The sequence below is a fragment of the Pseudophryne corroboree genome, chromosome 2 (assembly GCF_028390025.1).
Source record: "Pseudophryne corroboree isolate aPseCor3 chromosome 2, aPseCor3.hap2, whole genome shotgun sequence".
NCBI classification, from domain to species: Eukaryota; Metazoa; Chordata; class Amphibia; order Anura; family Myobatrachidae; genus Pseudophryne; species Pseudophryne corroboree.
Window position 1 is genome coordinate 427,030,164 of NC_086445.1, and position 27,428 is coordinate 427,057,591.

Below are 27,428 nucleotides of genomic sequence, written 5' to 3' on the forward strand. Positions count from 1 at the left end.
TTGAGACATACTGTTGTTTATGTTATGCTAAATCTGTACTGTTTGTGACCAAACTTTCACATCTCCTAAACTCCTTGGTACAAGAGGTCATATTTAGGAATATTTTTAGGGTCGATTGGACTATGTACAATAAGTTTTCCACGCATTGCTCCCCTGTAAATTACTTCAATAAGGTCGATAAAATCCTGCTTGGTCTTGAAACTTCCAACAAACTTTGTATGGTCTGGAGACCTGCAAAACAAAACGTTAGATTATGTTAGTGTAATTATGTTAAATTTTCATAATCTAAATTACCATATAATCAAAACTTCATACCTTTTTGTAAATAGCATTCATGTCAACACAGGAGTAATGTTTACAGGTCGGATTTCAAACAAAAGAAATCCGACCTGTGAACGTTACCTGTGTTTACTTACCTTGGTGTAGGGGGGTGGGGGTGGGGGGGGGGAGCGGGGGTGGAGGTGTGACCTGGTTGAAAGATACATTTTGAAGAACGACTACACCTGTACCCAGGTGAGTTCAAATCCAAAGGGGAGTCACACTGGTTCATAGTGATTCAAACCTAAGAATTAGACATCAGGGTCATTGGAGAACTGAAGATACCTTTATGTGTTTGCAACTCATCTACTTTAGGCAAGTTTGCAAAGGAACACTTATGTTGGGGTTCTAATATGTATATTGAAGTAATCGAAAGCCCTGTGTTTCTTGTCTTGAGAGGGATGATTCTCCATCAGTTATACATCCTATCCAGGGGGCTGAGCTATTATTGGACCACTCAGTTTTTGTTTGTTTAGCTACACTTTTAGTTTGCAGTGACACCTCCCAAGAGTGGGACAGTAGGTGAAAAGTACAGAAGAATGAGCTCCAGGAACATTGTTAGTGGGTATATGTAACCTTAGTACTTGCATTGGTTGATTGTTCTGAAGTGGACTACAAGCTTGTTCTCCATGTTTAACTTTGAAAATATCATTGTATAAATAGTTTTAGAGGGGAAAACAAACCATAAATATGAAGAAATAAATATCTACTTAATACTTTCCTCATATCAGTGAATAAATATAATATTTATAACTTGTATATTGCTATTACTCTAAAACAAAAATGTAAATTAAAAAAATTCCAAAACAATTGCTATTACCCATAATCCACTTTCATATGCTGTCCATTAAAGAAAAACACAGTAGATGGGATATAACTGATATCAAAGTATTGGCGGTAGACGGGCACTTTATCCACATCAACAAGATAAATGGTAGCCATTTTACTTAGATCATGTGATGTCTTTGCAAGCTGAAAAGGTAAAAACAGAGTTGGAATAAATACCAAATGTTCACATTGGTCTTAAAGTACAAGTAAGCATACAAAAAACTGTATGCTACAGTTGTGTCCACATACACCTTTGCTCAAATCAAGCCAAATAGCCGTTTGCACACACCAATTTAGCCACACCAAATATTCCACCAGAAACTTTCTTAAAATAAGCCTCATTCACATCACTAATACGCCAAAAGTACAATGCAAGGGTACACGGAGTACTGACGCTGGAATTTCATGTACTTCTGTGTTGCCATGCCTCACACCAAATATTTTATGCTTAATCTGCAACTGTATACCAATTCCTTTGTGACAAAAGACCTAATCTAGTGTGCCCAGTATACTGTAAGGGACTTTGTATATGGCTACATAGTGAATAAGACACAAAACTCAGGAAAATAGTACGGCCTGTGGCGGAAAGTCTAAGCTCTTTATTATATTTTCTCTGACGTCCTAGTGGATGCTGGGTACTCCGTAAGGACCATGGGGAATAGACGGGCTCCGCAGGAGACTGGGCACTCTTTAAAGAAAGATTAGGTACTACATCTGGTGTGCACTGGCTCCTCCCTCTATGCCCCTCCTCCAGACCTCAGTTAGAATCTGTGCCCGGCCAGAGCTGGATGCACTTAGTGGGCTCTCCTGAGTTCACTATAAAGAAAGTATTTGTTAGGTTTTTTATTTTCAGTGAGATCTGCTGGCAACAGACTCACTGCTACGAGGGACTTAGGGGAGAGAAGCAAACCTACCTGCTTGCAGCTAGCTTGTGCTTCTTAGGCTACTGGACACCATTAGCTCCAGAGGGATCGAACACTGGGCCCGACCTCGATCGTCCGTTCCCGGAGCCGCACCGCCGTCCCCCTTGCAGAGCCAGAAGAAGGAAGATACAGGAGAAAATCGGCGGCTGAAGACTCTGGTCTTCAATAAGGTAGCGCACAGCACTGCAGCTGTGCGCCATTGCTCCCACAGCACACCACACGCTCCGGTCACTGGTGGGTGCAGGGCGCTGGGGGGGGAAGGGGGGCGCCCTGGGCTGCAATTAGTATACCTTAATGGCAAACTGCACATAATACAGTTCTAAACTGTATATGTGCCTAATCCCCCGCCATAATTATTATTAAAAAAGCGGGAGAAGCCAGCCGCTGAAGGGGCGGGGCAATCTTCCTCAGCACAGCCAGCGCCATTTTCTCTTCACAGCTCCGCTGGAAGGACACTCCCCAGGCTCTCCCCTGCAGTATACACTACGGAAAGGGTAAAAAAAGGGAGGGGGGGCACATAAATTTAGGCGAAAAATTGTGATAATAAGCAGCTATTGGGGGAAAAATTCACTTTGTACTAGTGTAAATCCCTCTGTTATATAGCGCTCTGGTGTGTGCTGGCATACTCTCTCTCTGTCTCCCCAAAGGACTTTGTGGGGTCCTGTCCTCAGTCAGAGCATTCCCTGTGTGTGTGTGCGGTGTGTCGGTACGGCTGTGTCGACATGTTTGATGAGGACGCTTACGTGGAGGCGGAGCAGGAGCCGATAAGTGTGATGTCGTCCCCTGCGGGGCCGACACCAGAGTGGATGGATATGTGGAAGGTATTAACCGACAGTGTCAACTCCTTGCATAAAAGGTTCGATGACGTAACAGCTTTGGGACAGCCGGCATCTCAGCCCACGCCTGCCCAAGCGTCTCAGAGGCCATCAGGGGCTCAAAAACGCCCGCTACCTCAGATGGCAGACACAGATGTCGACACGGAGTCTGACTCCAGTGTCGACGAGGATGAGACAAATGTACAATCCACAAGGGCCATCCGATGCACGATTACGGCAATGAAAAATGTGTTGCACATTTCTGACATTAACCCGGTTACCACAAAAAAGGGTATTATGTTTGGGGAGAAAAAGCAGCCAGTGACTTTTCCCCCATCTGATGAGTTAAATGAATTGTGTGAAGAAGCGTGGTGTTCCCCAGATAAGAAGCTAGTGATTTCTAAGCGGTTAGTAATGGCGTACCCTTTCCCGCCAACGGATAGGTTACGTTGGGAAACATCCCCTAGGGTGGACAAGGCGCTCACACGCTTATCAAAAAAGGTGGCACTGCCGTCTCAGGATACGGCCGCCTTAAAGGAGCCTGCAGATAGAAAGCAGGAGGCTATCCTGAAGTCTGTGTATACACACTCAGGTACTATACTGCGACCTGCTATTGCTTCAGCATGGATGTGTAGTGCTGCAGCAGCATGGTCTGATTCCCTGTCAGATAACATTGATTCTCTTGACAGGGATACTATATATATATATATATATATCTTGCTAACCATAGAGCATATTAAAGACGTAGTCTTATATATGAGAGATGCACAGAGGGACATTTGCCGGCTGGCATCTAGAATTAATGCAATGCCCATTTCTGCCAGGAGAGTATTATGGACTCGGCAGTGGACAGGTGATGCCGATTCTAAAAGGCACATGGAAGTTTTGCCTTATAAGGGTGAGGAATTGTTTGGGGACGGTCTCTCGGACCTCATGTCCACAGCAACAGCTGGGAAGTCGACCTTTTTACCTCAGGTTCCCTCACAGCCTAAGAAATCACCGTATTATCAAGTACAGTCCTTTCGGCCCCAGAAAGGCAAGCGGGTCAGAGGCGCGTCCTTTCTGCCCAGAGGCAGGGGTAGAGGGAAAAAGCTGCACCAATCAGCCAGTTCCCAGGAACAAAAATCCTCCCCTGCTTCCACTAAGTCAACCGCATGACGCTGGGGCTCCACAGGTGGAGCCAGGTGCGGTGGGGGCCCGTCTCCGGAACTTCAGCGACCAGTGGGTTCGCTCACAGGTGGATCTCTGGGTTCTACAAGTGGTATCTCAGGGATACAAGCTGGAATTCGAGACGTCTCCCCCTCGCCGTTACCTCAAATCAGCCTTGCCAGCTACTCCCAAGGAAAGGGAGGTAGTACTGGCGGCAATTCACAAGCTGTACCTCCAGCAGGTGATAATCAAAGTTCCCCTCCTTCAACAGGGACGGGGTTACTATTCCACAATGTTTGTGGTACCGAAACCAGACGGTTCGGAAAGACCCATTCTAAATTTGAAATCCTTGAACACTTATATAAGGAAGTTCAAGTTCAAAATGGAATCGCTAAGGGCGGTTATTGCAAGCCTGGAAGAGGGGGATTTTATGGTATCACTGGACATCAAGGATGCTTACCTACATGTCCCCATTTACCCACCTCACCAGGAGTACCTCCGATTTGTGGTACAGGACTGCCATTACCAATTCCAGACGTTGCCGTTTTGTCTGTCCACGGCACCGAGGGTATTTACCAAGGTAATGGCCGAAATGATGATACTCCTTCGAAAGAAGGGAGTTATAATTATCCCGTACTTGGACGATCTCCTTATAAAGGCGAGGTCCAGGGAGCAGTTGTTGGTCGGAGTAGCACTATCTCAGGAAGTGCTACAACAGCACGGCTGGATTCTGAATATCCCAAAGTCGCAGCTGTTTCCTACGACGCGTCTGCTGTTCTTGGGTATGATTCTGGGCACAGAACAGAAGAAGGTGTTTCTCCCGGAGGAGAAGGCCAAGGAGTTGTCATCTCTGGTCAGAGACCTCCTGAAACCAAAACAGGTGTCGGTGCATCACTCCACGCGAGTCCTGGGAAAGATGGTAGCTTCTTACGAAGCGATTCCCTTCCGCAGGTTCCATGCAAGGATCTTTCAGTGGGATCTGTTAGGCAAGTGGTCCGGATCGCATCTTCAGATGCATCGGTTGATCACCCTGTCCCCGAGGGCTGTGGTGGCTGCAGAGTGCTGATCTTCTCGAGGGCCGCAGATTCGGCATTCAGGACTGGGTCCTGGTGACCACGGATGCAAGCCTCCGAGGTTGGGGGGCAGTCACTCAGGGAAGAAACTTCCAAGGACAATGGTCGAGTCAGGAGACTTCCCTACACATAAATATTCTGGAACTAAGGGCCATTTACAATGCCCTAAGTCAAGCAAAACCCCTGCTTCAAAACCAGCCGGTGCTGATTCAGTCAGACAACATCACGGCGGTCGCCCATGTAAACAGACAGGGCGGCACAAGAAGCAGGATGGCAATGGCAGAAGCCACAAAGATTCTCCGATGGGCGGAGAATCACGTGATAGCACTGTCAGCAGTGTTCATTCCGGGAGTGGACAACTGGGAAGCAGACTTCCTCAGCAGGCACGACCTCCACCCGGGAGAGTGGGGACTTCATCCAGAAGTCTTCCAGCTGATTGTAAATCGTTGGGAAAAGCCACAGGTGGACATGATGGCGTCCCGCCTCAACAAAAAGCTAAAAAGATATTGCGCCAGGTCAAGGGACCCTCAGGCGATAGCTGTGGACGCTCTAGTGACACCGTGGGTGTACCAGTCGGTTTATGTGTTCCCTCCTCTTCCTCTCATACCAAAGGTACTGAGGATAATAAGAAAGAGAGGAGTAAGAACTATACTCATCGTTCCGGATTGGCCAAGAAGAACTTGGTACCCGGAACTACAAGAAATGATCTCAGAGGACCCTTGGCCTCTGCCGCTCCGACAGGACCTGCTACAGCAGGGGCCCTGTCTGTTCCAAGACTTACCGCGGCTGCGTTTGACGGCATGGCGGTTGAACGCCGGATCCTGATGGAAAAGGGCATTCCGGTGGAAGTCATTCCTACGCTGATAAAAGCTAGGAAGGATGTGACAGCAAAACATTATCACCGCATATGGCGAAAATATGTTGCTTGGTGTGAGGCTATGAAGGCCCCAACAGAGGAATTTCAGCTGGGTCGATTTCTGCACTTCCTACAGTCAGGAGTGACTATGGGCTGTCACGAACCTCGGGCAGCGGCGACCGCGCTTGTCCCTGCGGGTGGCCTGGTCTGCCCGGCGCCTCTCTTTCCCTGACGGTCTCCGGCTTCAGCGGCGGGTCGGCACTGCTCTCCGGCGGCTTCCCGGAAGCAAGGACGCCGCCATCACAAGCGAGGGCAAGGAGGCGGAGCAGGTCTGACGTCACCTGCCTGCTCCGCCAATCAGGCTAGGGCGGGGAATTTAAAATCGGATACCAGGCAGAGATCCGGTGCCTGAGTATCTTCGTTTCTCCTGCGGAAGCTGTGATTCCAGAGCTCCCTCGTCCCTGCAAGCATCCTGTGCTTCCAAGCATCCTGTGCCTCCAAGCATCCTGTGCCTCCAAGCATCCCGTGCCTCCAGTTACCTCCGTGCCTCCAATTATCTCCGTGCCTCCAATTATCTCCGTGCCTCCAATTATCTCCGTGCCTACAAGCACCTCATGCCTCCAAGCACCTCTGTGCCTCCAAGCACCTCTGTGCCTCCAAGCACCTCCCTGCCTCCAGTTACCTCCGTGCCTCCAATTATCCCCGTGCCTCCAATTATCTCCGTGCCTACAAGCACCTCGTGCCTCCAAGCACCTCTGTGCCTCCAAGCACCTCTGTGCCTCCAAGCACCTCCGTGCCTCCAGTTACCTCCGTGTCTCCAAGCACCTCGTGCCTCCAAGCACCTCATCCCTCCAAACACCTCGGTGTCTCCAAACACCTCCGTGCCTCCAAGCACCTCCGTGCCTCCAAGCACCTCCGTGCCTCCAGTTACCTCCGTGTCTCCAAGCACCTCGTGCCTCCAAGCACCTCATCCCTCCAAACACCTCGGTGTCTCCAAACACCTCCGTGCCCCAAGCACCTCCGTGCCTCCAAGCACCTCCGTGCCCCCAAGGGCCTCCCTGCACTCCCTGTACTCCCAGCACCTCAGTGCCTCCAATACCACAGTGTCTCCAATATCTCAGTACCCCAGCCTTCAGTATTTCTACTAGTCTTGTCTTACAGGAGACCTTCAAGAATTCCTCTGGGCCTCCCGCCTGCCGTCTTAGTCCTGCATGAGGAAAACCTACATCCGGCCATCTCTACTACGACCCAGTGGCGGTTCCTCTTCCCGGTCATCGGAAGAAGCCCCGAGTCCACAACACTCCCAAACCAGGTCATTGACAGTATACTCAGGCCCCATGGACTCGGGGAATCGGAACACGGACTCGAGTGCCATTCAGAACCTGGCTTCTCGAGTGCAAAGTCAGGAAGCAGCGCAAGGCCAGGTGATGCAGTACCTCCAGCAGTTGTCCGGGCGTCTGGATCAGATTCAGGCGTCTCTGGCCTCAGTAATTCCGGCACCTGTTCCAGTAGTCGCACCAGTTGCCGTTGCCAGCAATGTTCAACCATCGGCCGGTGTCACTCCACGCCTTCAGTTGCCTACTCCGTCCCGCTATAATGGGAATCCCAAAAATTGTCGTGGTTTCTTGAACCAATGCGAGGTACATTTCGAGCTACTTGCACACAACTTTCCTACAGACCGGTCCAAGGTAGCATATATTATTTCTCTGTTGGAAGGTTCTGCTTTGGATTGGGTGTCTCCATTATGGGAACGATCTGATCCCATGGTTTCCAACTACACCAACTTCATCTCGTCCTTTCGAAGGATTTTCGACGAGCCCGGCAGAATGACCACTGCTTCTTCCGATTTGCTCCGTGTTCGGCAGGGCGCCCGTTCCGTGGGCCAGTACGTGGTTCATTTCCAGACCATTGCTTCCGAACTACGCTGGAATAATGACGCCCTGAGAGCTGCCTTCTGGAACGGTCTTTCCGACCGGCTGAAAGATGAGCTGGTTACTAGAGATCTGCCGGATCCATTAGAAGATTTGATTTCCCTTTGCGTCAAGGTGGATCTTCGGATGCAGGAGCGTGGAAGAGAACGTAGCCGTTCGGATCGTTCCAGGTTCCGGAATCCTACTCCTAGGCCGGTGGCCTCACCCAGCTCAGATGAGCCCATGCAAATTAACCGCTCCCGACTGTCTCCGGAAGAACGACAGCGTCGTCGTGAGGGTAAACTCTGCCTTTACTGTGGAGCCGCAGATCATTTTCTTAAATCTTGTAAAGCCCGTCCGGGAAACGGGCAGGCCTAGCTTGTTCCGGAGGAGTCAAGCTGGGAGTTACGACAAAAGCTTCTCCAACTTCGGACTGCTTGCTTCCAGTAACTCTAGTCTCCAATTCAGTCTCCAGGTCTTGTGAAGCCCTATTGGATTCCGGAGCTGCAGGGAACTTCGTTTCTTCTTTCTGTGCCCAAAGTTTGGGTTTAAAGTTACGGCCTATCGAGCGGCCAATTTCACTGACGGCTATCAACGGGACTAGAATTTCCAAAGGTCTTATAATGTGGCGCACGGGGCCAGTTAAGCTGCAGGTCGGGGCTCTACATCAGGAAGATTTGGAACTCTTGGTAATCCCAGAAATGCCTCATGATCTGGTTCTTGGAATGCCTTGGCTGAAAAGTCATAATCCCCACATCGACTGGAAGTCGTCACAAATTCTGTCCTGGAGTCCCTTTTGTCACATTAATTGTCTTACTCCTGTTTGTCCGCTCCGTGTTACCTCCAAAACGGATGAAGAGCACATTCCGGAGGCATATCAAGGGTACAAGGACGTATTTTCGGAACAAGCTGCTGACCTGTTACCACCTCACAGGCCTTGGGACTGCCCTATTGACCTTGTCCCAGGGAAGACGCCACCTCGTGGTCGCACATATCCTCTGTCTCTTCCCGAGACTCAAGCCATGTCGGAGTATATTAAGTCCAATATGCTCAAGGGATTCATTCGCCCCTCTTCCTCCCCTGCCGGTGCAGGCTTCTTTTTCGTGAAGAAAAAGGACGGGGGGTTGAGACCATGCATCGACTACCGCGGCCTAAACGACATTACTATTAAGAATAAATACCCCTTGCCACTAATCACAGAGTTATTTGATAGGGTTCGTGGTGCCCGCATTTTTTCAAAACTCGACTTGAGAGGAGCTTACAATCTTATACGCATCCGAGAGGGGGATGAATGGAAGACTGCCTTTAATACCCGAGATGGGCATTACGAATACTTGGTGATGCCGTTTGGTCTTAGTAATGCTCCCGCGGTTTTCCAGGGGTTCGTCAATGAAATCTTTCGTGATATGCTGTATCAGAGCGTTGTGGTATACCTGGACGACATACTGATTTTTTCCAAGAATCTTGTCGAACACAGGACTCAAGTCAAAGAGGTGCTACACCGTTTACGAGAGAATCATCTCTACGCCAAGCTTTCCAAATGTACCTTTGAAGTAACATCTATTCCGTTCCTCGGTTATGTCATCTCGGGGACGGAGCTTCGCATGGATCCGGAAAAGTTGTCGGCCATTCGTGACTGGACTCAGCCTCTTTCCCTGAAAGCAATACAAAGGTTCCTGGGCTTTGCGAACTACTACAGGAAATTCATTAAGGGTTTCTCCACCATTGTTGCGCCCATTACTGCCCTGACGAGGAAGGGTTCTAATCCTAGTTTGTGGCCTCCGGAAGCCATTGTAGCTTTTTCTCGCTTAAAGTTAGCTTTCATGACGGCTCCAGTTCTCCAACAACCAAATTTCGAGGAACCCTTCTTCTTAGAAGTTGATGCATCTTCAGTCGGGGTTGGGGCTGTTCTCTCCCAGTATTCCTCTGATAAAAAATTACATCCGTGTGGCTTCCATTCTCGTAAATTCTCTCCAGCCGAACGAAATTACACTATTGGAGACCAGGAACTCTTGGCAATCAAATCTGCCTTGGAAGAATGGAGATATCTTCTAGAAGGGGCTAAACATGTGTTTACCATCTACACGGATCACAAGAACTTGCTGTACATCAAATCCGCACAATGCTTGAATCCTCGCCAGGCGAGATGGGCACTTTTCTTTTCCCGATTCTCGTTCATTATCAAGTACCGGGCCGGGACTCTCAATATTAAAGCAGATGCGCTTTCTCGTTCACAAGTTCCCACAGACGAGGATGAACCTCCGGAGCGGGGTTTAATTCTGAATCCAGTTTCTGTCTCTGCTGCTTTAACTACTCCAGCTCCTCCTCCTGGAAGAATGTCCGTGCCAGCTAGATTCCGCCCAGGAATACTACTGTGGGCCCATAACTCCAAGTTTTCCGGTCATCCCGGCGCTCAGAAGATGTACAAGTTTCTGCAAAGGTCTTACTGGTGGAACACCATGAGGAAGGATGTACAAGATTGCGTTAATTCGTGTCCCCAATGTACACAACATAAATCTCCTCGTCTGCCTCCTGCAGGGTTACTTCGTCCTCTGCCTATCCCTGTGAGACCCTGGACTCACATTTCCATGGACTTCATCACTGACTTGCCCTGTTCCAAGGGTTGCAACACCGTTTGGGTTATCGTTGACCGTTTTTCGAAGATGGCACACTTTGTGCCCTTGACTGGTCTCCCGACAGCACCGAAACTGGCTCTATTGTTTATCCGAGAACATTTTCGTTTGCATGGGTTGCCACAAGAGATTGTTTCTGACCGTGGAGTACAGTTCACCGCCAGGTTTTGGAAAGCCCTTTGTTCAACTCTACACATTAAACTTAAGTTTTCGTCTGCTTATCATCCCCAAACTAATGGGCAAACGGAACGAGTCAATCAAGATCTAGAGACTTTTCTTCGTTTGTATCTCTCTCCTTCACAGGACAACTGGGTGGAGTTGTTGCCTTGGGCGGAGTTTGCCCATAACCATTTGTTTCATTCTTTCACTGGGGAATCACCATTTTTCGTCAACTACGGGTTCCATCCCCGTGTTCCGGAATTTCCAAGCCTTCCGATAATAGAGGTTCCTGCTGTAGTGTCCACTCTACGACACTTTGGACAAATTTGGAGAAAGGTTCATGCTAATCTTAAGCAGGTTTCTGTTCGGTACAAGTTCTTCGCAGATAAGAAACGGCAAGCCGCACCTCAATATAAAGTTGGGGACAGGGTATGGCTGTCCACACGGAATCTCCGGTTGAAGGTACCCACCATGAAATTCGCTCCAAGGTTCATCGGTCCTTACCCTGTGCTACAAGTCTTAAATCCTGTGGTCTGTAAACTGGGTTTGCCTGCCCATCTTCGAATACCTAACGCCTTTCATGTTTCTCTACTCCGTCCCCTCATTCTGAATCGGTTCCACTCAGCACTCCCTAGGCCAACGTCCGTAGTGGCAGAAGCTGGAGCGGAGTTTGAAATCAAAGCTATTCTTGACTCTCGTTATCTTCATAAAAAATTACAGTACTTGGTGGACTGGAAGGGTTATGGTCCTGAGGAGAGAAGTTGGATTGGGGCTACTGAAGTAACGGCTCCTCGTCTGATTCGGATCTTCCACTCCAGACATCCGACTAAGCCCGGGAAGTGTCCAGGGGCCACTCCTGGAGGAGGGGGTACTGTCACGAACCTCGGGCAGCGGCGACCGCGCTTGTCCCTGCGGGTGGCCTGGTCTGCCCGGCGCCTCTCTTTCCCTGACGGTCTCCGGCTTCAGCGGCGGGTCGGCACTGCTCTCCGGCGGCTTCCCGGAAGCAAGGACGCCGCCATCACAAGCGAGGGCAAGGAGGCGGAGCAGGTCTGACGTCACCTGCCTGCTCCGCCAATCAGGCTAGGGCGGGGAATTTAAAATCGGATACCAGGCAGAGATCCGGTGCCTGAGTATCTTCGTTTCTCCTGCGGAAGCTGTGATTCCAGAGCTCCCTCGTCCCTGCAAGCATCCTGTGCTTCCAAGCATCCTGTGCCTCCAAGCATCCTGTGCCTCCAAGCATCCCGTGCCTCCAGTTACCTCCGTGCCTCCAATTATCTCCGTGCCTCCAATTATCTCCGTGCCTCCAATTATCTCCGTGCCTACAAGCACCTCGTGCCTCCAAGCACCTCTGTGCCTCCAAGCACCTCTGTGCCTCCAGTTACCTCCGTGCCTCCAATTATCCCCGTGCCTCCAATTATCCCCGTGCCTACAAGCACCTCGTGCCTCCAAGCACCTCTGTGCCTCCAAGCACCTCTGTGCCTCCAAGCACCTCCGTGCCTCCAGTTACCTCCGTGTCTCCAATCACCTCGTGCCTCCAAGCACCTCATCCCTCCAAACACCTCGGTGTCTCCAAACACCTCCGTGCCTCCAAGCACCTCCAAGCACCTCCGTGCCTCCAAGCACCTCCGTGCCTCCAAGCACCTCCGTGCCTCCAGTTACCTCCGTGTCTCCAAGCACCTCGTGCCTCCAAGCACCTCATCCCTCCAAACACCTCGGTGTCTCCAAACACCTCCGTGCCCCAAGCACCTCCGTGCCTCCAAGCACCTCCGTGCCCCCAAGGGCCTCCCTGCACTCCCTGTACTCCCAGCACCTCAGTGCCTCCAATACCACAGTGTCTCCAATATCTCAGTACCCCAGCCTTCAGTATTTCTACTAGTCTTGTCTTACAGGAGACCTTCAAGAATTCCTCTGGGCCTCCCGCCTGCCGTCTTAGTCCTGCATGAGGAAAACCTACATCCGGCCATCTCTACTACGACCCAGTGGCGGTTCCTCTTCCCGGTCATCGGAAGAAGCCCCGAGTCCACAACACTCCCAAACCAGGTCATTGACATGGGCCTAAAATTGGGATCCATAAAAGTCCAGATTTCGGCCCCGTCTATTTTCTTTCAAAAAGAACTGGCTTCACTGCCTGAAGTTCAGACGTTTGTTAAGGGAGTGCTGCATATTCAGCCCCCTTTTGTGCCTCCAGTGGCACCTTGGGATCTCAACGTAGTGTTGGATTTCCTAAAATCACATTGGTTTGAGCCACTTCAGACCGTGGAGTTGAAGTATCTCACGTGGAAAGTGGTCATGCTTTTGGCCTTGGCTTCGGCTAGGCGTGTGTCAGAATTGGCGGCTTTGTCATGTAAGAGCCCTTATCTGATCTTCCATATGGACAGGGCAGAATTGAGGACTCGTCCCCAATTTCTCCCTAAGGTGGTATCAGCGTTTCATTTGAACCAACCTATTGTGGTGCCTGCGGCTACTCGGGACTTGGAGGATTCCAAGTTGCTGGACGTAGTCCGGGCCCTGAAAATCTATGTTTCCAGGACGGCTACAGTCAGAAAAACTGACTCGCTGTTATCCTGCATGAACCCAACAAGTTGGGTGCGCCTGCTTCTAAGCAGACTATTGCTCGCTGGATCTGTAGCACGATTCAACTTGCACATTCTGCGGCTGGACTGCCGCATCCTAAATCAGTAAAAGCCCATTCCACGAGGAAGGTGGGCTCTTCTTGGGCGGCTGCCCGAGGGGTCTCGGCTTTACAACTTTGCCGAGCTGCTACCTGGTCGGGATCAAACACGTTTGCAAAATTCTACAAGTTTGATACCCTGGCTGAGGAGGACCTTGAGTTTGCTCATTCGGTGCTGCAGAGTCATCCGCACTCTCCCGCCCGTTTGGGAGCTTTGGTATAATCCCCATGGTCCTTACGGAGTACCCAGCATCCACTAGGACGTCAGAGAAAATAAGAATTTACTCACCGGTAATTCTATTTCTCGTAGTTCGTAGTGGATGCTGGGAGCCCGTCCCAAGTGCGGACTTCTGCAATACTTGTATATAGTTATTGCTTAACTATAGGGTTATTGTTCTGAGCCATCTGTTGAATGAGGCTCAGCTATTGTTCATACTGTTAACTGGGTATAGTTATCACAAGTTGTACGGTGTGATTGGTGTGGCTGGTATGAGTCTTACCCTGGTTTCCAAATCCTTGCCTAGTAATGTCAGCTCTTCCGGGCACAGTTTCCCTAACTGAGGTCTGGAGGAGGGGCATAGAGGGAGGAGCCAGTGCACACCAGATGTAGTACCTAATCTTTCTTTAAAGAGTGCCCAGTCTCCTGCAGAGCCCGTCTGTTCCCCATGGTCCTTACGGAGTACCCAGCATCCACTACGGACTACGAGAAATAGAATTACCGGTGAGTAAATTCTTATTTTTTATTTTCTCTTCCTCTTCGTGACCCAATTATGTCTTTTTCTTTTCTTTTCCTCTTTGAGCTGCGCTGTATCTCGTTCAACTATTACCTTTACTCATAGGGTTGTGGTACCCTCTGATACAGCTGCACCACTATTCTATCACTTTTCTCATTTTGTTTCCCTCTCTATTTATTTCTACCATAGACACATCCTTATAGGTGAAGCGCAATGCATACTTTTTATGAACAAGTTACGCCAAGCGTCTTGTGTCATATGGCGCAAAAATGCTAGGTGAATGAGGACACATCTGTACTTCTATTTACATAAAAAGGAAAGCAATCTTACTATATCATCAAGCTGAAGACAAACAAAGTCATCATCTCTTCCAAACCGGAGAACCAAGACCAGCTCAGCTGTAGTCTTTATTGCTTGATCCACAGCACTTTTACTACTCAGTTTTGGCAACAGAAAACTCATGGTCTGTTGAGCTTCAGGAGATAATTTCTAAAACAGAAGGGGGCACAAAGTTTAATTGATCATTAATCTTTGCATAGATGCAGAGTTCTTCAACTGACCAAGTTTTTTCAAAAACATACATAGGTATGGTATTATCTGGGAACTAGGGGTTTCTTGATACGTTTTACCGTCATTTGCAACACAATACATACATTACATTTAAACTTTTCTAATGCATTTGCTTTACACCGCCCAGACATTACCTTATCAAAATAGTTTAGCAGTATTTCTCAGTAACTAAAGGTGGAAACTCTGGGTGACCATATATGTGTATATGACATTACTGCTGTAAAGCAGCAATTACTGTGTTTTCCTGCACAACAAATATGTGACTTGTAAAATAATGGCGGAGTATATCAAGGGGATGTAGTTGCTTTACCGGCGGTCAGGATACAGACACCAGAATTCCAACTGCTTACAATGCCGGCTAACAGGGCCTATTCCCACTCGTTGGTGTCCACGACACCCATAGAGTGGGGATAGAACCTGTGGCGAGCGCAGCGAGCCCGCTGCTCCCCCCCCCCCCCCCCCGAGGCATTCTGGCAGCCGTGACTTAGTTCACTGGTGCTTTTTTTTTTTTAGATCTAAATTTTTATGCACATGCTTCATTTATATTTGACAATTTGCTTTATAGGAAGCCACCAGGTCTTTACCTCTAAAGGTATTATTAAAGGAAAACTCATATGATAGCCTGTATCAAATTATTAATTTTCTGATAACAGTAAAGAAGAGAACATCCTAGAACAGACAGAATTTACCCCGTATGCAATATGTTTACTGGGTTTTTTTTCCTTTGCTCCCAACTCAGAATCAGCCATATTCATTACTGATCCAATATATTGAAAGACAAGATTTGTGTTTTCATTTATTATTATCCTTTATTTATATGGCGCCACAAGGGTTCCACAGCGCCCAATTACAGACTACATATGCACATAATCAAAACAGGAAAACAGTGACTTACAGTTGAAGACAATGTAGGACAAGTACAGGGTAACTAAGCAAAACTACACCAGTAGACGACATAGAGATAAGTTTCAAGGTGGCCAAAAAACTGCAGGATCTGGGCAGTTGAGGATTATTAAAGAAAGAAAAGTATAAGCACACGAGGGAAGAGGGCCCTGCTCGTGAGAGCTTACATTCTAAAGGGGAGGGGCAGACAGACGGGGGTGACACAGATGGGGTAGACCGAGCAGTGTGGATATGCCTTTTTCTGTATATTTAGTACGGTGAGATCCCGTTGTGGGTGTGTGATATTTAGGGGGCATTCAATTGGGCGTGAGGTAAAAAACCTTGCGCCCAATTTTGGATTCCCGCAGGTATGTGTGTTCCCGATACCCACAGCATCCAGTTCCAAAAAATTGTTGCAGGGTTGACAGAGATGAAAACCCTGCGGCGCAAGTAAAAATAAATAAATTATACTCACCTGTCAAGTGGCCTCCCTGGCTAACATACTTACCACTGCTGCAGCAGTCTGGATCCCGATACTGGAGGAGAGGATACCACTTCGGAAAGTTAGTAATTACTAATTAAGCTAACCGTAAACTTCCAGTTGTTTAATTAGTCCTCAGGAGGGAATGCCGCAGATGATTTTAGGAACTATCAGACTTGCTCTGGGCTATGTGTTTCATTTTCAGTACTTCAACTGAATAGCAAATACCCAGCGTCAAGGTTTTTTAAAAAAAGATTCCCGTTGTCAACTGAGTTCCTCCCTTAGAGTGGATCAGGCTTTTTGTTTGTGTATGAGTGTGTGGATATAGCTTTTCTGTATGTGTAGGTGCAAAATTAGTATGGATCTGGCTTGATTAGTATGGATCATTTGTGGTTCTAGGAGTATTTACACAGTATACTTTTTAATAACACTGCAGCATATCTTATTGACCATTTTATTGGTAGGACCCCACATCCTGTAATCTGGCCCTGGATAAAGATCAAAACCTTTTACTCGTTAATGAGCTATACAAGATAAATTATCAAAATACAGTATCAATGATTTAATGTTGACTGAATGTGGAAGCGGCTAGGCGCTGTGAAACACTTCACAACTGAAATTTATTGTTTGCTTTATGCTTTATTTTTAGGTAAATCAGTTCTTTTGTATTGATTTTATCATGTGATATGGTTTATTAAAATTACTTTATTTTAGTTTTTAACTCATTATTACTAGAGGAACGGTCTCTGGCGGAGATGTATTAAGCGTTGGAGAGTGATAAAATGGAGAGAGATAAAGTACCAATTAACCAGCTCCTAACTGCCATGTTACCAGCTGTGTTTGTAAAAATGACAGTTAAGAGCTGATTGGTTGGTATTTTGGGGTATTAGTATGATTTGTCGTTATAGGGTAGAAAGTGGTATCAGCTCATGTTGGGGGTAATTCCAAGTTGATCGCAGCAGGAATTTTGTTAGCAGTTGGGCAAAACCATGTGCACTGCAGGGGAGGCAGATATAACATGTGCAGAAAGAGTTAGATTTGGGTGGGTTATTTTATTTCTGTGCAGGGTAAATACTGGCTGCTGTATTTTTACACTGCAAATTAGATTGCAGATTGAACACACCACACTCAAATCTATCTCTGCACGTTATATATCTGCCTCCCCTGCAGTGCACATGGTTTTGCCCAACTGCTAACAAAATTCCTGCTGCGATCAACTTGGAGTTACCCCCGTTATGTGCACTGATACGGTTTCTCCTCATGTATTACTGTGGCGGTGTGTGTTCAATGACAGGGGCTATCATTGAACACTAATCATTGAACAGGGGCTATCATTGAACATTAATATAGCACGCCAATGTGTGGGGCAATGTAGGAGTGGTCAGTGCCACTGACCGTTCCGACACCTGCAGCTATCAATTTCGACAGCTGAGGTGTTGTTACCCATTCACCACAGCAGGGACAGCGCTGTCCCTGACTGCAGCAGCTGCCAGCTCAGGAGGAGAGACACAGCGCATCATTGCTAAGCTAATGCGTCGTGTGCTCTGGCAGGGTTTGCCGGAGAGGGGAGTTTTCACTGCCCAACTCCTGCAAATGAGTTGTTAATACATCTTGTCTGTGTACCTTCCTGATTAACCTCAGTAAAGAGGTGAAGCAGGAAGCACTATAGCGGCACGTTATGTGCCGCTATGATACATCTCCCCCTTTATCTCTTTCCATGTAATCACTGTCTAGTACAGGGGTGGGGAACCTTTGGCCCTCCAGCTGTTGTTGAACTACACATCCCAGCTTGCCCTGCAACAGTTTTAGCATGGCCAAATAGCAAAACTATAAAAGGGCATGCTGGTATATGTAGTTTAACAACAGCTGGAAGTCCAAAGATTCCCCACCCCTGCTCTAGTACATCTGCCTCTTTAACTTTTTAAAGTAAAAAATCTAGGAAAATAGTTTGATTATCTTTCATGCCATACATACATTTTGTAAACTATTCTCATTTACATTTTATTTTGGCCATCTCTGTATTATAGCTCACTGTGGGAGGGTAGCATCTAGTTACCCTTCGTGGAGAGGACCTTTCCCATAAGCCCCTGGGTCCATGTCACAAACTATATGGAATAGTAACCCGTGGCTCTTTGACATTTTGCCCTTCCTCTCCTCAGGCTGCACAGGTATAAAGGTATGAGTTCCTATTTGGGGCTTCCCAGCCCTTTACAGCCTGTCAGTCTCCATCCCTGTCGTGTGCCGGCTACTACTTGTGGTTCCTGACATGTGCCTGTATGAGCAGGGTTGAATCTAGCATCAACCGTATGAGCAGCCGTACACTGGCTGCAGCAGCTGCTCCCCGGCAATGTATGATATTATAACCGCGACCTCACCTACCCCTGTTTAGCCCGGAGCTTCTTATCACTGCGGCCACATAGATACAGGGACCCGGGGCAGGCAGGACGCTATAGGCTGCTGTACCGGAAGCACGGCGGGGGTTGCTGCTCCTGGGGACACCGGAAGAGGAAGTGTCCTGCCTGTATGCACACGCTAGAGGTGCCGCCGCCCAATGTGCGCAGAGTGTCAGTGAGCGAGACCGCCGCGTGCATGGTGAGTGCGCCCTCTGCGGAGGCTGCAGCTGCTCCTGGCGCCCAGCCGCTGTACTTGTGAGCCGGCGGCAGCCAGCAGGGATAGGGTAGATGCTAGAATCAAGTGGGCTAAGGGACCTTTTCCGTAAGGGGGAGGAGTTACGACGCAAGGGGGAGGAGCTAGGCCAGCGGGATAGTTCCTCTACTATCCACGCCACCAACTATTACCTTTAGTAATTAGGTGGTAAGCGGAGCGGAGCCAGCCACCGTGCCCGAAGCGTGGCGAGCGTACTTTTCGGGTACCCGGTTAGCCCGTAGCTCCTCCCCCTGGTTACGTAGCTCCTCCCCTCAATACGTCACAAGGTCCCTTCAGCCCCTCCGATATAGAACCAACCGCAGGGATAGTGCCACACGCCGCCAGCTCAGTTACCGCGCTGGTCCGGCAGCAGGGTGACGGGTCACGGTTGATTCTATATCGGAGTGGTAGAAGGGACCTTCTGATGTAGCTAGGGGAGGAGACACGTCGCCAGGGGGAGGAGCTACGGGCGAACAGGGTACCTGAAAAGTACGCTCGCCACGCTTCGGGCTCGGTGGCTCGCTCCGCTCGCCACCTGATTACTAAAGGTAATAGTTGGTGGCGTGGATAGTAGAGGAACTATCCCGCTGGCCTTGCTCCTCCCCCTTGTGTTATGACTCCTCCCCCAGACGGAAAAGGTCCCTTAGCCCACTTGATTCTAGCATCTACCGAACAGGGTACCCGAAAAGTACCCTTGCGGGCTCGGTGGCTCGCTTCGCTCGCCACCTAATTACTAAAGGTAATAGTTGGTGGCGTGGATAGTAGAGGAACGATCCCGCTGCCCTAGCTCCTCCCCCTTGTGTCGTGGCTCCTCCCCCAGACGGAAAAGGTTCCTTAGCCCACTTGATTCTAGCATCTACCGAACAGGGGTACCCGAAAAGTACCCTTGCGGGCTCGGTGGCTCGCTTCGCTCGCCACCTAATTACTAAAGGTAATAGTTGGTGGCGTGGATAGTAGAGGAACGATCCCGCTGCCCTAGCTCCTCCCCCTTGTGTCGTGGCTCCTCCCCCAGACGGAAAAGGTCCCTTAGCCCACTTGATTCTAGCATGGGACCTTCTGATGTAGCTAGGGGAGGAGACACGTCGCCAGGGGGAGGAGCTACGGGCGAACAGGGTACCTGAAAAGTACGCTCGCCACGCTTCGGGCTCGGTGGCTCGCTCCGCTCGCCACCTGATTACTAAAGGTAATAGTTGGTGGCGTGGATAGTAGAGGAACTATCCCGCTGGCCTTGCTCCTCCCCCTTGTGTTATGACTCCTCCCCCAGACGGAAAAGGTCCCTTAGCCCACTTGATTCTAGCATCTACCGAACAGGGTACCCGAAAAGTACCCTTGTGGGCTCGGTGGCTCGCTTCGCTCGCCACCTAATTACTAAAGGTAATAGTTGGTGGCGTGGATAGTAGAGGAACGATCCCGCTGCCCTAGCTCCTCCCCCTTGTGTCGTGGCTCCTCCCCCAGACGGAAAAGGTCCCTTAGCCCACTTGATTCTAGCATCTACCGAACAGGGGTACCCGAAAAGTACCCTTGCGGGCTCGGTGGCTCGCTTCGCTCGCCACCTAATTACTAAAGGTAATAGTTGGTGGCGTGGATAGTAGAGGAACGATCCCGCTGCCCTAGCTCCTCCCCCTTGTGTCGTGGCTCCTCCCCCAGACGGAAAAGGTCCCTTAGCCCACTTGATTCTAGCATCTACCGACGGGTCACCGCTGCAGCTATGTTGCGGACACTGTCACCTTGTGGCTGAGCTGCATCATCATGTCGCTGGCTGTGGGCCAGTGTGATCTCCCTCTCCCGGGTGTACCAAGGGGGTAAATGACTAGACACCTCCAGCCGTAAGCCAAAGTTTAGGCAGCCAGACTGTAAATAAGACGCTCAACTTTATGTGCAAGCTCAGAACATGGGGTGCACTATAAGTTTACCTTATAGGTTGTATCACTTGTTCACTTAGGCACGTGTACTCCATGTTCTGAACTCTAACCCAAAACCCAATAAGTTACTAAGGTTAGAAGACTGGTAGGCGGCTGACCTACTGCCAGCTGGGCATGTATAGCAGACTACACACTCAGGGGTAGATGTAAGAACACTCGTTATGGGGGAGGAGAAGTGCTCCGATACCACTTCTCCCCATGTCTGAAGTGTGCGGAACGACAGGGGCTTGCTAGGTAAAAGATAAGACGCCGATATTGTGGGCAATGTATGAATGGTCAGCAGCACTGACCACTCCAACACCTGCAGCTATCACACCCCAGCAGGTACAGTGCTGTCCCTTGCTGGCGGCTTCGGGCTGCGTGTGAGATGTCACGATAGTAGCGAGATCTGGCACATGCGCAGTGGAGCCGGCCGGGCAGGGAGACGCAGCGCATCAGCACTAACCTGATGCGATGTGTGCTCAGACGGGGATCGCCACAGAGGGGGATTTTTACTCCCCTGCTTTGGCAAACAAGATGTTTATACATCTTGTCAATGATTCTTCCTGCTTTGCCTCGCTAATGAGGTGAAGCAGGAAGTGTTTTAATACATCTCCCCCTCAGTACATTCATAATCACCTCAGAGTAGTAGGTATATAGGGACATAACTCTTTAGGCAAGTACCACAACACTCCCCTGCCTCCTGTGGCTACGGCTTGCTCATGTGCTGGTGTCTGTCAGCCAAGGCGCAGTGGCACAGCTGAGGAGGCTAAGTTGGAAGTGATGTGATCACAATGCGGTGGGGGCAGTGCATAAAGTATTATAATACCCTCCCCCCACATATATTTATCATTATATCCACATTCTGCACTACGCTCTCATTCTACCTTAGGTGGTAAGAAGCCAATAGGCTACTATAGGGTATCACCATCAAAAGATGGCGAAAACACGGTGGCCGGGGGTTAGTACATATGAAAATGCGGTAAACCCCCTGAAAACTGGTTTTACCGCATTTTCCCTTTAGTACATCCCGCCCTAGTGGAGAGATCCGAGGAGTTATCAGACAGCCCGCCCCCACCCCAGGGCCCTGCTTCTGGTCTGGTGCTAGAGAGAGGAGTCCTTTGTCTGTCACCCTATGATAGCTGGTGGCGGTAGGCAAATACTTCCGTTGCCTCCATGAGTTACACCACTGTTTAGATCAGGATCTAAATCATGCTTTCTGACATGCCATCTTTATATAGTGACAGACTCTAGTAATGGAAATCACAGCTGTATCCTTCTATCATGTATACGCAATAGTACGTTTTATTCATAATATATTAATGCGAATGTTGTCTGTAAATTCTAATTCCTAGCCCTCTTTTACATGGCCTAATGGTGGTGTTTGCTTTCATTAATATTTATATCTGCTGCATCTGATCCATCAAAACGGGAATAGATGTAACTGCAAGGTGTGGTTATACTTTGCGCTCATTGGGGGTCATTCCGAGTTGTTCGCTCGTTATTTTTTTCTCGCAACGGAGCGATTAGTCGCTAATGCGCATGCGCAATGTCCGCAGTACGACTGCGCCAAGTAAATTTGCTATGCAGTTAGGTTTTTTACTCACGGCATTACAAGGTTTTTTCTTCGTTCTGGTGATCGTAATGTGATTGACAGGAAGTGGGTGTTTCTGGGCGGAAACTGGCCGTTTTATGGGTGTGTGTGAAAAAACGCTACAGTTTCTGGGAAAAACGCGGGAGTGGCTGGAGAAACGGAGGAGTGTCTGGGCGAACGCTGGGTGTGTTTGTGACGTCAAACCAGGAACGACAAGCACTGAACTGATCGCAGATGCCGAGTAAGTGTGGAGCTACTCAGAAACTGCTAAGAGGTGTCTATTCGCAATTCTGCTAATCTTTCGTTCGCAATTTTGATAAGCTAAGATTCACTCCCAGTAGGTGGCGGCTTAGCGTGTGCAAAGCTGCTAAAAGCAGCTTGCGAGCGAACAACTCGGAATGACCCCCATTGCCACATACTGCTTACACATAGAATGACCAAGAGTTGCATCCAGACTTTTTGATAGCTCATGAGAATAACACAATACAGGTTGTCTCCCATATGCGAAAATCCAACTACAGGTTGAGTCTACTGAATCTAATATCCCAAATTATTTGAGCATGGATAGTGACACCTTTGCTTACTGATGGTTCAACGTACACAAACTGTTTCATGCAGAAAATGATTAAGAATATTGTATACAATGACCTTCAGTCTATTTGTGTAAGGTGTATATGAAACAAATATATTTCATGTTTAGACTTGGATCCCATCCCCAAGATATTGCATTATGCAAATATTCCAATATAGAGAAAAATCCCAAATATTCTGGTCCCAATCATTTTGTATATGGGAGACTCATCCTGGGACCAGAATATTTGGGATTTTTCTGTATATTGGAATATATGCATAATGCGATATCTTGGGGATGGGATCCAAGTCTAAACATGAAATGTATTTATGTTTCATATACACCTTACACAAATAGACTGAAGGTCATTGTATACAATATTCTTAATCATTTTCTGCATGAAACAGTTTGTGTACGTTGAACCATCAGAAAGCAAAGGTGTCACTATCTTAGTCATGCTCAAATAATTTGGGATATTGGATTCAGTAGACTCAACCTGTATTTGGATCTTCCTATATTTAACATAAGCTGTAGGATCAGACCTTTTTGATAGATAATGTGTGTTTAGTAGATTTTGCCAACAACATATGTCATTGCCATGTAAAAATGTTTTCCCTATTTTTATTGCAGTCTAATGATTACCTTCACTTGTAAAATGGGATTCATGAATACATGCATACGAACACTTAGGGGATCTACACTCCATTCCATAAAAGATGTAATTAAACCGTTCCCCTCTAAATTATCTGTTCAACGATCACCATGTAGAACATTAATGCTGAGCCAATGCTGGAGGAATCAAGACAAATCCAGTCCCAATGAAAACATAGATCTAGACACATGGAAAGATATTCTAAGAAGTGGAATGCCAAGGACTAGTAGTGAGAATACTGATTCACAGATAGAAGAGGAGTCATCCCTAGAAAGTATGCAGAAGCTGGTTGAAATGTGGAGAATGGCAGGAAAAGCTGTACCTAATTCTATTAGCACAGAGGAATTGCAGGTGCTTCAAGGACTTAACACCAAGTCTTCGAGAAGAAAATACTTGAAGGACCTTGTGTTTAAAGAATACAGAAAGATGAGCAGGGAAAGAAAGAAACTAGTAAAAGAAGAGCTGCAAAATAATATGGAAAACAACACTGAAACAGATAACGTTGAAGAGGAGAAGACAGTGAAACGTCCTACCTATCTTTTAAAATTTTTGACAAAGTGTGTGGAGTGCTATGAAGGATGGCGAGGTGCACAAGCAATGATATTTGGGCAGCCTTTAGTATTTGACATGGTGTATGACCATTACATGTCACATAAGGAAATGAAGGACACAGTGGGTCAGCTAATGATGTCTGAAGGTTTCAACAAAAAATCTGCGGATCCTTTTCACATCCACTTCTGCAATCTTAAACCCAATGGTCCTTACCAAAATGAATTAGTAAAACGTTACCAAGGAGCATGGGATGATGTCTTAGTAACTTCCAGTGAAAAGTCTCACATTGACATCTTTCCTAGTGATCAACTTGTTTACTTGACTAGTGACTCTCCAAATGTGTTAAAGAAATTTGACCATGATAAAATTTACATTGTTGGTGCTTTTGTTGATAGAAGTCAAAAGACAGGAGTATCATTGGGAAATGCCAAGAGATTAGGAATAGCCACTGCACGACTACCATTGGACAGGTTCTTAAAATGGAGTGTTGGAGCGAAAAATCTCACCCTTAACCAAATGATTGAAATCTTGATGATTTTAAAAGACACAGAAGACTGGACGAAAGCATTGTCAGTAGTTCCAGAAAGGAAGCACCTTGGTTTTCTAAAAGAGAGCATATCTTCTACTAAAGCCTTGTCTAAAAATACTCATAAATATGAGATGGGAAAAAGAAAAGGAGATAATCAAAAGGAAGTCCACAAAGATTCTCCACACCATAGAAAAACAAACTGTTGGGAAGAAAGAGATTAATTTAAGTAATCAAAGTATATATAAATTTTAGCATTTCAGTAAATTATTCATCTTTATATTTATATATATATATATATATATATATATATATAAAAACAAAAAATTGAAGAACCCTTTTTCTTGCGCTGATATACAATGTAGCTCGTACCAATGAGAAATGCCTTCTGTCAGACAAGGCACCAAATTAGAAATACAAAAAAGGGGAATTCTCATGGGAGCTCAAACCACCTCAGAAATCACATAAAAATGTATTTATTCATAAAAATTTTTTTGACAGTAAATGCTGTAATATTACATATAAAACATCAATAAAACAAATAGGTAACTTTATACCATAGGTGAACAATACAGAATAATAATTATCTGACGGGTTCCGTTTGGAGATCTCTACACTTAAATCGAATATCGGTTCTTTCACCAGAGCGTTCAGAAGTATGTTCAATTTCACAAATGGGGTATTCACATATTTGTTTTATTGATGTTTTATATGTAATATTACAGCATTTACTGTCAAAAATTTTTTTATGAATAAATACATTTTTATGTGATTTCTGAGGTGGTTTGAGCTCCCATGAGAATTCCCCTTTTTTGTATGTGTATATATATATATATATATATATATATATAATTATGTTTTTTTACTTGCGTGAATACAAATGCATCTTCCTATAACTGTGAACTATAACATATGTTTGGTACTGATTTACAGGATTATAGTGATCATTGCAGGGCAACATAATATTTATGTAAAAAAAAAAAGACGTAATTGCTGAAATGTTATCTACATGTAGCCAGTTTGAGATCATCCAGGTTTCTAAAACTTTAGCATGCATTCACAAATGATGTTGATGTCATATATAAGAATAAAGATTGTGTACATCTTAGGTGGAACAAAATATATGGTCTGTAAAAATAATCCTATTACATGGGTATGTTGGAGAATGATAAAACAAAAATGAAAGCACCGATGTACTCTATATACATATACAAGTAAATAATGGTACCTGCCAGTATCGGTTTGGCACATGGGGAAAAAAGATAACTCCATAATAAAATCAGAAAAGAAAGAGAAACTGCTAGTAGGTACACCATGTGATTGAAACTAATATGTTAAAATATATAAAACATATGTTTACACACATTAATTGGGTAAAAGTTGGACATGAATTGTACAGATATCACCTAGCATGATTGCATGTCACAGGTAATAGAATAATATTTATTTTCAATTTCCACGTGGCAGCAGTAGAACAAACATGTCAAAAAGTAATGATGTAATTCCATTAGTTTCCTTTTCGAAAAGACTCCTCTGTTTAGAATGAAAAGATAGTTCCCCAGTTGGTGTACTGGAACCTCATTAAATTAAGTAACCTTATTAGTATCGGAGGGAGAATAGTTGCAGTGCCAGTGTTATATCCCACAGTAGTCTTCAGACGGCACAAAGTAGGGGTATTGATATACCGTATTTTTCGGACCATAAGACGCACTTTTTCTCCCCAAAAATGTGGGGGGAAAAGTATGTGCGTCTTATGGAGCGAATAAGACGTTTGCGGGTAGTGGCGGCGGCCGGCGGGTAGCGGAGGCTGGTGGGTAGCGGCGGGTCCTGGATGCTACTGCTGCGCCGTCATCAGCAGAGCGGCCACATCTCAGCAGCAGAGCCGGCGTCATGTAACTCCCCCGCTCCCCCATACCTCCTCACTCCTCAGGAGAGCAGGGAACCACTGGTACTGTCGGGTAGCGGCGGGTCCTGGATGCTGCTGCTGTGCCGTCATCAGCAGAGCGGCCACATCTCAGCAGCAGAGCCGGCGTCATGTGACTCCCCCGCTCCCCCCCACCTCCTCCCTTCTCAGGAGACGCAGGGAACCACTGGTACTGTCAGTGTGTATGTATGCTGGCTCTGATGTGTGTGTGTCTGTGTATGCTGGCTCTGACAGAAGGCTGCGAAATCACAGAAAAATCTCTTAGAGGTCAGAATATTTTTTTTCCCAGTTTTCCTACTCTAAAAACTAGGTGCGTCTTATGGTCAGGTGCGTCTTATGGTCCGAAAAATACGGTACTTCCCTTAGAGGATGAGCTAAAGGCACTTGTCAAATCCGTAATTGAGGTTATGCAGAAGCTGCTTCCCTGGCAGTAGGTCTGCACACTGCAGAGCAAAGATAGTGGCAGCAGAATATAGCTCCAGGGCACACTCGATCTGTCTGCCAGCCTGAGTCTGAAGGTGCGGGAGGTCTAGCGTCCAGCCGGTGGGTACACAGGTGAAGTGGCAAAGCGAAACGCTGATTGCAAAACAAGTTCCTCCAGGAAGAGAGTCCTTTCACCAAAGTGTGTGATGTATGATAGTTTAGATAGTCAGCTGACTCTGACATCTCATACTGCAATAACAAGCTAATGTAACCAGATTTACTGTAAACCAAACAATTCCCTACACAAAACAAGTTCCTCCAGGAAGAGAGTCCTTTCACCAAAGTGTATGATGTATGATAATTTAGATAGTCAGCTGACTCTGACATCTCATACTGCAATAACAAGCTAATGTAACCAGATTTACTGTAAACCAAACAATTCCCTACATAAAACTTAACTGCATATGAATTCTTTGAAAACACAAAAGTGGATTTCAAAATGGCAAAAAAATAAATAAATCATGATTATTGAATAAAATGTGATTACAAATAGAAAATATAAATCCAAAACCTTGGTATTTTCTTTAAAGGTAAACCAGAATACTCGCTTAATTAAAGACTGATAAGGTATGGAGAA

At 47.0% G+C, this 27,428-nt stretch overlaps 2 protein-coding genes across 3 annotated transcripts; one reads left to right on the forward strand and one right to left on the reverse strand.

Annotated features, from left to right (window-relative positions):
• TXNL4B (thioredoxin like 4B) lies at window positions 1–18,469 on the reverse strand. The gene is made up of 4 exons (XM_063953587.1): window positions 18,382–18,469; window positions 14,400–14,558; window positions 1,139–1,290; window positions 1–231 (listed from the first exon to the last, which is right to left on the reverse strand). Exons 2-4 carry the CDS (start codon window positions 14,529–14,531, stop codon window positions 66–68), a joined length of 450 nt encoding a protein of 149 aa, XP_063809657.1. The 5' UTR covers window positions 14,532–14,558; window positions 18,382–18,469; the 3' UTR covers window positions 1–65.
• On the forward strand, window positions 18,096–25,564 carry TRMT10C (tRNA methyltransferase 10C, mitochondrial RNase P subunit). Of its 2 annotated transcripts, none has more exons than XM_063953586.1 (2): window positions 18,096–18,178; window positions 23,345–25,564. In XM_063953586.1, exon 2 carries the CDS (start codon window positions 23,349–23,351, stop codon window positions 24,666–24,668), a length of 1,320 nt encoding a protein of 439 aa, XP_063809656.1. In that variant the 5' UTR covers window positions 18,096–18,178; window positions 23,345–23,348; the 3' UTR covers window positions 24,669–25,564. The 2 variants fall into 2 exon arrangements, with proteins under 2 accessions (XP_063809656.1, XP_063809655.1); XM_063953585.1 differs by lacking the exon at window positions 18,096–18,178 and adding an exon at window positions 18,505–18,594.
• The last annotated feature ends 1,864 nt before the right edge of the window (window positions 25,565–27,428 follow it).

Excerpts from the sequence above, each read along its gene's own strand:
- TXNL4B (XM_063953587.1), bottom strand. The coding sequence starts at position 14,531 with ATGAGTTTTCTGTTGCCAAAACTGAGTAGTAAAAGTGCTGTGGATCAA. Across the intron at positions 1,291-14,399 it reads GTCTTCAGCTTGATGATATA|CTTGCAAAGACATCACATGA; the intron begins GTAAGATTGCTT and ends TTACCTTTTCAG. Across the intron at positions 232-1,138 it reads CATATGAAAGTGGATTATGG|GTCTCCAGACCATACAAAGT; the intron begins GTAATAGCAATT and ends TTTGTTTTGCAG.
- TRMT10C (XM_063953586.1), top strand. The coding sequence starts at position 23,349 with ATGATTACCTTCACTTGTAAAATGGGATTCATGAATACATGCATACGA.